Here is a 12,360-nt window from a genome sequence, read left to right on the forward strand (position 1 = left end):
ATGGCACACACCAAGAGGGGGGGTGAATTGGTTATTTTAAAAACTTGGTAGAAATAACTTGAAAAACTTTTTAATACAGGTTGAAGTTTTAATGATTTAAAACGTGAAGCATATAAAATGACAAGAGTGAAACAAGTGAGGAATTAAAGAATGCTTGGAAAGATAAAGATGATTTAAAGAACACAAGCACACAAGAACACCAAGATTTATAGTGGTTCGGCTTAACCCAAGCCTAATCCACTACCTTAGCTCCTCACTAAGGATTTTTCAAACCATCCACTAAAACCCCCTACTTAAACCAAGTAGGTCCTCTAGTCCAAGACTAGGAATTACAAAAAACCTCCCACTGAATTGGGCCCTCTAGCTACACAAGCTAGGAAGAAAAAGAAATGTAGAATATGAGAGGATCTAAGAGATGAATCTCTTAGTTACAATGTCTCTCAAGATTAAACAAGGCTTAAATGAATGTATTAACAATAATAGAATAAAGCCTTGGAGAGAAAAGTATAACAATGAAAGCCCAGAACACTGTAAATACAAAGGAATATAAACTGTAAGCTCAAATCAATTCATTCCCATCCATTAGCCTTCTCTTGATCATCTATGACATGTATATATAAGTGTCCCACGAAGTTGAAGAGAAATATAGCCGTTTGGAGCCGTTGGGATTTGAAAAAATAGCCGTTGGAACTTTCTGCAAAAAGGAATAGTCGACAGAAGAAATATATAGTTGACTATTTTTATAACTAAAGCAAGAAATAGTCGACAGACAAAACGAATAGTTGACTATTTTATAACACAAAATTTCAATAGTCGACAGACACATTCCAATAGTCGACAGATGCTGAGATATTAAGAAATTTTTGAAACTTATGAACAAAAATAGTCGACAGATCAAAAGGCATAGTCGACTATTTTTACTCGATAGTCGACAGATGCTAAAATAGTCGACAGATGCTTAAATAGTCGACAGAACATAAAAAATAGTCGACTATTTTGAAGCATAGTCAACAGAATGAACCTGATAGTCGACTATTCTTTAGAAAAACTTGAATTTTCAATACATCCTTATTCGATTCTTTTAAAACCTCATTTTGATTATCTTGAAAGCAAGTTGAGATTATCAAAAGTATATTTTGAAACAAATCACTCTCAACAAGCAAGTTTTTCAAATCACTCTCAACCATACTCAATATTTCTTCTATAAGTTTTCATATCTTGCTTCAAAGCTTATATACTAAAAATTCATTTTCTCATTCATATAATTCACATAGTAGAAATTGATTTTCATATAGACATTTATCAAAAACCATTCATATAGACATTTATCAAAACCATTTCATTTCCAAGAGATATTAGATATCAAAATACCAAGAGATAGTTTTCTAAAATGAACACACTTTCAAAAACATGTTCTAGTTGGTCTTTTGCCTTAGAATTGTTTTGACCAACGATTTCAAGGAGATTCTTTTTAGATCTTAAAACTTGTTTATGCTAATCTCCAAATAATATAAAAGATCATAGATCATTTTAACAAAGCACTTTGAAATTGATTTTAGTTTCCAAACCATATGCTTTGATTGAGAGAAAATAAAAAGACATTTGAAATTTTTCATCATCAAAACTAAACACAAGAGTAAAATATCAATCTCCCCCTTTTTGATGATGACAAAACTTTAAATCAATTTCAACAAATCTCTCCCCCTTTTTGTCATAAATCAAAAAGATATGGCTTTTAAAAAAATAGACTCGTCCTTAAACCAAAAGATAATCTCTCTCCCCATTTTTAACTCTCCCTTAACGAGAGTTTGAAAAACTTCATTTTGAAATAAAAATATTTCAAACGATTTCACAAATCTTAAAATAAATAATCTCCCCCTTAAACCAAAATCTTTTCAATAGAAATGAATTGGAGATAAACATAATCAAGAAAAGATAGTTTTAAGAACTAGAGATAGCTCCCCCTTAAGATGACATTATTAATATCAAACATAATTTTTGAGCACATCATATATATATATATATAAAAATTTCATGAGATGCCAAAAAAGAATTTTCATACCATATTGCGAACTTGTGATCATATCAGAGCCAATCTATATCTTTCAAAGAAATCACTCATATTTAAACAATCAAAGCACTAGATCAAATGCATAGCCATTCATCATATAAGAGGCATATACATTAAATGATCAATATAGGAGTGAAATAAATCATTTCAAGCAAATAGAAAGACTCTCTTTGAAAAAGACTCCCCCTTAAACTTATATGGGAGGTTTTAAGATATAAAGACATTTTTTATATAAAAATAGAATAGTAATTTGTTTCAATTCAAATGATTTTCACAAGAGTAAAATATAACAATGATCATAAATTTGAGGAATGAACCACATGCACTCACATATATATTCAAAGAATAAGTGGTCATCCAAAAATATAAATCTAAACAAGTTATGGCAGATTTAATGCAAGACATATTAATGGATAGGCTTTAAGAACATGCATTTGTCTTTTGATAATATTAGCCATACTTGTAATCACATAGGATCATTACATATAGATAACTTCAAGAAGCAAAATGATCCTTTAGCAAATAAAGCATGATTTTATACTCAAGTATTCATTTGTCACACAAAGATAATCAAGCTATTTCATACAAGAAAAATAGCATTATAAATGATTCAAGACATGAATACTATATGCCGTTAATAAACTTTTTAAAGCATCTAAGAGCTTGATGGCATAGTCCTTTGATTTAACCAATGATAGATATGAGAGACATGAAGGATCTAAACTTCTTTATACAAAAGCACTTGAACTCAACGATTGACTGGGATTTATCTAGATTTTGATTATCAATGATACCAATTGATATTTTCTTTTTAAGCAAGATTCCTTGAATTTTTGCTAGGGCTATAGCATTTGTATTGGCACATTTGATTTGGAATATTGTGGGGTCTTATGCCATAGTCTTGATGTTCCATCCATAGGATTTGAGCAACTACAGATTCACTTTTAGAAAACAAGAATGGAATGGAAATTCACTTCCTTCTAAACAAAGACACTAGGAAATTTCTCATAACTTGACATGGATCACTAGTGTTCTTTTTAGCTATTTTGCCTCCAAAATGGGATTTCTTAGGATTGGATTAAAGTCTAGCACATAGGCAAACACTAAACATGATGTTCGTCCTAGTAGCTATCAAATGTAGTAAAAGTCCAATCATATTTCTATATAGCTCATTTTCCACCATTTGGCATTTCTCATAATTGTTTAGGCTTGATGTACAATTCTTTTGAGATGCAGCTTTTCAAAAATATTAAATTTCTTAAGAAGATATAATGTTTGCTTAGACATAAGGATCCCTTCATCTTCTTTATATTATACTTATCTCAAGTTCCCTTTGCATTAGATTGACAAATTGATTCCATAGGGATTTTGTTTGAGGTTTCAAATAAAATGTTATCTACATAGATTATTTGTAGATTCATAAGATGCCCTTGATATAAGGTTTATAATAATGTTATATCTATTTGACCTCTTTTAGATTCTTCCTCTAGAATAAACTTGCTAGGACTTTCATGTCATGACTTAGGGGCTTGTTTTCAACAATATAGTGCCTTGGAGAGTTTGAGCACATAATTCTCATATTGAGGATTCTTAAGATTGGGAATTTGTTCCACATACACTTCCTCATTTATAACCACTTAAAAATACTCTTGACATTCTCTTGATGAGCTTAAAGGATTTGTGGCATGCTAATGCCAACAACATTCTTATGGATTCTAGACTTGCTACGGGAGCCTAGGTTTCATCATGATCTTTTCCTTTTTCTTGACTATACCCTTAAGCTACTAATCTAGCCTTTTCTAAACACCCATTTGGTTTGAGAATGGAAATAAGAATTTCTATAAGAGGGTGGGAAATTTGAAAAGAATAATATATATATATTTTTTAAATCTTTTTCAAATGAAGGAATGTCATCGGTGAAGGCCACGGCTTTGTTAAACCTCAAGACCTTGAAATGGCACGATGAGGTATCAACCGTATAAAGACAATCTCTTTTTGCAAGTAATAAACTTAGATTTGAAATACAGAGAGACAAGTTTTGAAATATAAACAAAGAGGTTTCAAAATAAAGTTTTTGTTTATGATATTTCTATTTGAGATAAGAAGGTTGCAACTTTTCATTCATTTATAATGGATGCCCTTGTCCTAATACCTTTGGAAGGATCTCCAATAATATCATTTCTCTACAAATTTTTCCTTTTGAAAATGATTGTTCTTTCTTTTCATGGACTATGTTTTCTTCATTAAACATTAACATTAAATCACAATCTTCACTAGGAATTGAATCTTTAACACTATCTCACTTCATCAACTATAACTAGAAAAGATTCTTCTACCGTTAGAGTTCTATAATTAAATACTCTATATGCTTTACTTTGAGTAGAATATCTTAAGAAAATTCTTTCATCACTCTAAACATCAAATCTTTCCTAAAGAGTTTTTACCATTGTTAAGGATAAAACATGTACTACCAAAAATATGAAAATATGGAATATTTGGTTTATAACTCATAGGGGTTTTCTTTAAGATAGGCTTTATAAAAATCCCATTCAACATGTAGCATGAGGTGTTAATGGCTTAGACTAAAAAGGAATTTTGTCACATAGCACAATTCTAGCCATTTTTTGTAAAGATCTATTTTTCTTTTCAACTACCTCATTTTGTTCTAGCACTAGAAAATTATGACCAATACCATTTTCATCACAATAGTGCTTGAATTGTTCATTTCAAAATATCCCCATGTTCACTTCTACTTTTTGAAATATACATTCTTTTATCTTTTGAAAATATTTCAAATGGGCTAAATGTTTCTCTTTTAGATGCAAGAAATATTATTAAGTGAACCTAGAGTAATCATTCATAATAACTAGCACATATTATTTTTCACCTAAGTTTAGAGTTCTCATAGGACCACAAATATCTAAATGAAGTAAACTTAGAGGCCTAAGGGTTGAACCCTCATTTTTAAGCATAAACTTATTTATTTGCCTTTCATTCATGCACCACAAATGTGGTTTCTTTCATATTTGTTCTTAGGCAATCTCTCAACAAAATCACGTTGGATAGATAGTCAACAACATTCATGCTCACATGACCTAGTCTTTTATGACATAGCCAAGTTTTGAAGGCTTAAATGATATACTTATTTGTTAGCCTTTCATGGATGCCTCACAAATATTTTTCATATTTAAGCTTTAGGCAATTTCTCAACAAGATCATGTTTGGATAGATTATAGAAACATATTCATATTTGCATGACTTAGTCTATTATGCCATAGATAAATATTTGAGATATGGATTATATTGGGCATTTCTCTTATACTAGACAAGAATAAGTCTATGCACAAATTCTATCCTATTTTCTATGATCTTTATTTTATTTGTGACAAGATATTTTCACATGAATTATCATTAAAGCATACTTCATATCTTTATCGCATAATTGACTTATGCTAGCTAGGTTATGCATAGGAGCATTTATCAAGAAAGTATTTCTAGCATATATCAACAAACTTCGTTCTTCCCTCACTCAATGCACATATCAAAACATAATAGAGTGCAAGCATATCATTCATTTTTATCAAGAACTAATAAGCATAGGGAGTTAAGGGATAGAAGCATACCACCAAGATTTTGATTAATAAAATCTTTCTTACACTTGGTTGGCAAAATGAGGAGTGATCTTCTTGTCCACTTCCTCCTTCCTTCATGCTTGATCCATCCATAAAGATTTCTCTTTAAAGTTCATTTGGATGTCAAACAACCTACATAAACACTATCCACAAGCTTTTGGTGCCCAAACCACCTTGGGTTCACCCATGTTAGCATAGAGCTCCTCCTTAGGAACCCAAACTTGTTTTAGCTTATGTGGATGTTTTGTTATGAAACCTTTATGTTCAAAATGATACCAATGACTAGGATGTGTAGTAAAGGGTTTTCGTTTGAAATTCATTTTCCTTTTATCCTTATGAACATTCCTCTTAAAATGAGAGTTTTTAGGTATCAAAACATGCTTGGATCCTTGGGGTTTAATATTAAAAACAGTAGACACCTTAGTTCCCTTAGGAATCCATTTCAAATTAGGACCACTAGTTGATTTCCTTTTAAAAGGACAACAAAATGCCATGTGGCCTTTCTTGCAACAATAAAAGCATTTAATATCATGAGAGGTGTGTGAATGTGAGCTTTTGACATTAGCTCTTTGACTAATAAAATTTTGAACACCTATTTCATGATCACAAGAATTTGAAATCTCCTCTTTTAAAATGCATTTCTCATTTAATGCACTGTTCGAGAATTTCAATTCAAATTCTTCCAAAACATTTTCCTTTAAAAATTCTTTATTGCAAGTAATCAAATATTCATTCTTAGATTTTAAAACTTCCAATTCTTTTGACAATAAATCTAATTTCTTTTGAACAGTTTTATTTTTCAAACATAGCTTTTCAAAATTTTCATATAAATCCTTCAAAGCATTCAATAACTCTTCATTTGAAAAATCATTCTCACTGTCATCATTATAAGCATACGAAGAACTAGACTCAAGATCATTTTCAATATCATTACAATCATTAAAATCGACAGTAGAAGTAGAGGTTACCTCATCTTCTTCATTTACCATGAGGCACGTGTTTGAGCTTTCTTCACTAGAGGTATGGGAACTTTCTTTCTCCTCTATTTGTTGATGATTCAATGGATTTTTAACCTGTAAATTTTCATCAACATGCTCACAAGACTTGTCAGAGAGATATAATGAATCAAGAGTACTCAATATCTCTTTAGCACTAGAGCACTTAGAAATTTTTGACTAAACATTTTCAAGTAAAGCTTGATGCAAAATTTTCATAGCTTTGATATTTAAAACAAAACTGTTTTTATCATCTTCACTCCAAACGGATTTTGGTTTTGAAACCAATCCTTTTTCTACAATATACCACAAATTAAAATCAATAGATTGCAAGTAAATACAAATCTTTTTTCTCCAAAAATCATAATAAGAACCATCAAAGTACGGTGCCATATTTGTAGAATAACCTTCCTTAAGAGCCATGGATCTCTCCTTAGGTTGTTAAACCTTGAAACAGGGAGTTAGGCTCTGATACCAATTGTTAGAACAGTAGGTTCTATGGCACACACCAAGAGGGGGGGTGAATTGGTTATTTTAAAAACTTGGTAGAAATAACTTGAAAAACTTTTTAATACAGGTTGAAGTTTTAATGATTTAAAACGTGAAGCATATAAAATGACAAGAGTGAAACAAGTGAGGAATTAAAGAATGCTTGGAAAGATAAAGATGATTTAAAGAACACAAGCACACAAGAACACCAAGATTTATAGTGGTTCGGCTTAACCCAAGCCTAATCCACTACCTTAGCTCCTCACTAAGGATTTTTCAAACCATCCACTAAAACCCCCTACTTAAACCAAGTAGGTCCTCTAGTCCAAGACTAGGAATTACAAAAAACCTCCCACTGAATTGGGCCCTCTAGCTACACAAGCTAGGAAGAAAAAGAAATGTAGAATATGAGAGGATCTAAGAGATGAATCTCTTAGTTACAATGTCTCTCAAGATTAAACAAGGCTTAAATGAATGTATTAACAATAATAGAATAAAGCCTTGGAGAGAAAAGTATAACAATGAAAGCCCAGAACACTGTAAATACAAAGGAATATAAACTGTAAGCTCAAATCAATTCATTCCCATCCATTAGCCTTCTCTTGATCATCTATGACATGTATATATAAGTGTCCCACGAAGTTGAAGAGAAATATAGCCGTTTGGAGCCGTTGGGATTTGAAAAAATAGCCGTTGGAACTTTCTGCAAAAAGGAATAGTCGACAGAAGAAATATATAGTTGACTATTTTTATAACTAAAGCAAGAAATAGTCGACAGACAAAACGAATAGTCGACTATTTTATAACACAAAATTTCAATAGTCGACAGACACATTCCAATAGTCGACAGATGCTGAGATATTAAGAAATTTTTGAAACTTATGAACAAAAATAGTCGACAGATCAAAAGGCATAGTCGACTATTTTTACTCGATAGTCGACAGATGCTAAAATAGTCGACAGAACATAAAAAATAGTCGACTATTTTGAAGCATAGTCAACAGAATGAACCTGATAGTCGACTATTCTTTAGAAAAACTTGAATTTTCAATACATCCTTATTCGATTCTTTTAAAACCTCATTTTGATTATCTTGAAAGCAAGTTGAGATTATCAAAAGTATATTTTGAAACAAATCACTCTCAACAAGCAAGTTTTTCAAATCACTCTCAACCATACTCAATATTTCTTCTATAAGTTTTCATATCTTGCTTCAAAGCTTATATACTAAAAATTCATTTTCTCATTCATATAATCCACATAGTAGAAATTGATTTTCATATAGACATTTATCAAAAACCATTCATATAGACATTTATCAAAACCATTTCATTTCCAAGAGATATTAGATATCAAAATACCAAGAGATAGTTTTCTAAAATGAACACACTTTCAAAAACATGTTCTAGTTGGTCTTTTGCCTTAGAATTGTTTTGACCAACGATTTCAAGGAGATTCTTTTTAGATCTTAAAACTTGTTTATGCTAATCTCCAAATAATATAAAAGATCATAGATCATTTTAACAAAACACTTTGAAATTGATTTTAGTTTCCAAACCATATGCTTTGATTGAGAGAAAATAAAAAGACATTTGAAATTTTTCATCATCAAAACTAAACACAAGAGTAAAATATCAATGATGACAAATGGACAAAAAATAGGGTTTTAGAACACTTTCATATACAAGGCATGCGCCTCAAGCATGGCGCTACGCCGCCTCATGCTTGGGCACATGTTTGACAATTATGGTTTAAGTTACCAAAAAATGTGAGTTGACAGAGAAAAAGACTATTGTACCACCATGCAAATCAACAAAATTCCATCCAAGTCCCCAAATCCCTAACCCTTCTTCTCCAAATTCCATCTGCGATTCCCTTGATTTTCTGGCCAGCATGAGCACATACCACCATTGTCACCGCTCGCCACCACACCACTTATCACTGTTTGGCACTGCACCATTGCCATTGACCGTTCGCTGCTGCACCATCATCGCCGTTCACAGCTGCAATCAGTGCTGCCACCAATTGCTGCTACAACCACTGCTGTCGCTGTTGGTCATCCGGCATCCAGCCCACTGTGTGCTGTTGCAGCCCAAAATCTGCCATCCTCCAGTTGTCTGCCATTTGCAATTTTCCAGCCGCGCCTCTCTCTCCCTCTCTCTCTCTCTCTATATATATATATATATATAATAATTTAAAGTATATATAAATATATTTTTAGTTTTATATATATTGTTTTATTAATTAAAATAGATTTAAAAATTAAAATACAGTATATATAAATATAGTTTTAGGATTAAATTATATTTATTAATGAAATATCAAATTGACCTAAAAATTGCTTTCTTATAGATTTATTTGTACAAATAAGTAATAGTCCTTTTTGGTCATTTTACAACTTCTCACACCTTATAAGCTTTTCTTTACCAAACACATATTATAACACTAATATCTTTGAATCATATTTATCCAAACACTTTATCATCGTAAAAACATTATAGATTAAAAGCTTTAGAGAGATTTTAAACAAGAGGGCTTAAAAGCCCTCTTAAAAAACAATGAGCCAAACAGTCTCTGTTATTGGTCTTAAATATCAAGGTCTTGTTCAGCATTGTGGATGAGATGGGTGGGAGTATAAATGGGCCTTACTTCTATTGTTTTTTAAATTGGGTTTTTATCTGATGGCATTTTTCTTAGTTTGGTGATCCCATTATGGTCAATGTTCAATACTTCTTCTTAGGTTTTTCCTTAATAGTACTAAGATGCATGTCCTGTATGATTGCAAGTCTACAGTTCTTTTGTGTGTATGGATGCTTGACTATATGACAACTTTTTTCTGCTATATGCAGTTCGGGGAATGATGTACTATAGAAAAGCTTTGATGCTCCAAACCTATCTGGAAAGGATGACTGCTGCAGGTTTGGACTTTCAGCTTTACTGTGTAAATTTGTCTATGGTTTTATGTTCTTTCTCTAACCTCATCTTATTGAAACTATGACAGATATGGAAACTGCTGTTTACAGTAAAGAGGCAACTGATACTCGAGGTTTTGAATTGTCTCCTGAGGCACGAGCTCAGACAGATCTTAAATTCACATATGTTGTTACGTGTCAGATATATGGGAAACAGAAAGAAGAACAAAAACTTGAGGCTGCAGACATTGCATTGCTAATGCAGAGGCAAGTTCTTAGCCACTCTAATGTTTTTGGTTGATTCAGTTCACTTCCATTTTCTAGACACTGTATGCTACTCTGTGTGTGTATCAGCTTTTTCTTCCAAATGATTCATTTAGCTAATATTATTTGTTTACAAGTTTTCCGTTGACCTTTATCTTATTAGGAATGAGGCTCTTCGAGTTGCCTTTATTGATGAGGTTGAAACACTAAAGGATGGTCGAGTGCAAACAGAATACTACTCAAAACTTGTGAAAGCTGACATCAATGGGAAAGACAAGGTTCTTGGATACTTCTATTTCTTGCTTTCTAGTTAAAATTCTTTTGTTGATTTATATTTTCAATCAATTAGCTTCATTCACCGCCTTCTCATGAAACTTTTCCATATGAAGATGGTGTTAGACCTTTATCTCATCATTCTTTCACTAAAGGGTTGCATCAGGAAGGGCATTTGGTGTAAAATATGCCACATTGTTCTTTTGCATGGATTTATATTGTCAATGTGACTTTTAGAAGCTAGTTGACGGATGCTATACCATTGACCCTAACTAGGATAAGTTATAGTTAACGATGATGATAACTTTTAGAAGCTAACATGAAATGCTTATTTTGATGATAGGAGATGAAAACTGCAGAGCATATAGCAATTTCTCCTCTTGTTCTTTTGATTCTTATTTTCTTGTTTCTATTTTTTCCTTTTTATTTTCCTTTGTCTATGCCACTTCTTGAGGAAGTAGTAGTTGGAATCCTGAAAATAACATATCCTTTTGGATAGTTTGTATTTAAGGGCTGAAGTGAATAACATGCCCAACTAAAGGAATAATAATTATTAAAATAATAACACTAAGGAGAGGAAATTAGCAGATTTGAGCATATGAGCAAATATAGATCAGGAGTGAAATTAAATTGGAAAAATGGAAACCAGTTTTGTTCAACAAGCAAATATGGATCAGGATTGAAGTTAAATTGAGAAATGAAAGCCATTTTTGTCCATTGTTGATATTTTACTTGAAATACTGGGACATAGGGACCATTGCTAGCCTCTTCCAATTGATAGAAAACAAGTTGTTATGGCTTTTGGTGACTTTTGGCAACTTTTGGCTCAAGTATATTTGCTTAATGGTCATTTGTCATGCTCTCTGATAGTGAGATGGCTGCACTATGTACTTATTTGTTGGAAAATGATTTAAATTAAGTTAGTTAGTTAAATTAATGAGTTGGAAAACCAATAGGTTTGCCACCCAAGACATGTACATTAACTAGAAACCCCAAAAGATATTCATAAATGAGGATTCCCTTTTTAAAGATTTTCCTTGAAGGGTGTGCATGGGTTGGTTTTTGGAAAAAAAAAAAGAAACTGAACCTCTTGGTTTTTCTAATTTACTGAATCTAAACTGAACAGAAGGTGTGAAAAAACTGAAACTGAACCAAACCACTCAGTTCAATTTCTTTCAGTTTGGTTCAATAAAAAAATGAGATTTTTTATATAATATATAATTATATATAATATATCAGAATATTAATAAAAAAGGGAAATATATATAATTAAGAGTTTGGGCTCTGTTTAAAAGTTTGGTGTGGTTTGGTTTATTTTTTAACACCATTAACAGAAACTAAACTGAAGGCTTGGTTTTTTCAAAGCAGCACACCAAAACCGAACCAAGACCTGTATAAAACCGAACTAAATGGAACCAGACATCTCAGTTTGGTTTGGTTTTTCAGTTTTCTCAGTTTGAATGCACACCTCCTACTTGAAATACTAGAACATTCATAATGAAAATATCAGAAAATACTATTATGGGTTTGGCATCTAGATATGTGGATGAGAAGTACTTGGTTTCTGTTGGTTAGTGCAAAACCGTGAGGAGATGAGGTCAAATCTGAGCTAAGTTGAATCCTGGAGATAAGAGTTGTTGGATCTCTTGCACTGGGAGTTTCCTACTATCTTCAAGAAGCACCACTGCACTGGGAGTTGTGGATGTGGCTATTTGGCTATAGAA

At 31.9% G+C, this 12,360-nt stretch overlaps 1 protein-coding gene across 4 annotated transcripts in view; it reads left to right on the forward strand.

Annotated features, from left to right (window-relative positions):
• Nucleotides 1-12,360, forward strand: part of LOC127796630 (callose synthase 9) — a 160,072-nt gene that overhangs the window by 107,007 nt on the left and 40,705 nt on the right. For all 4 annotated transcript variants that reach the window (XM_052328870.1, XM_052328873.1, XM_052328872.1 and 1 more), the window contains 3 exons: nucleotides 10,037-10,105; nucleotides 10,189-10,366; nucleotides 10,527-10,641. In XM_052328870.1, the coding sequence (XP_052184830.1) occupies nucleotides 10,037-10,105; nucleotides 10,189-10,366; nucleotides 10,527-10,641 (362 nt within the window). The remainder of the gene's footprint in view (nucleotides 1-10,036; nucleotides 10,106-10,188; nucleotides 10,367-10,526; nucleotides 10,642-12,360) is intronic.

The sequence above is a fragment of the Diospyros lotus genome, chromosome 3 (assembly GCF_014633365.1).
Source record: "Diospyros lotus cultivar Yz01 chromosome 3, ASM1463336v1, whole genome shotgun sequence".
Classification (NCBI taxonomy): Eukaryota; Viridiplantae; Streptophyta; class Magnoliopsida; order Ericales; family Ebenaceae; genus Diospyros; species Diospyros lotus.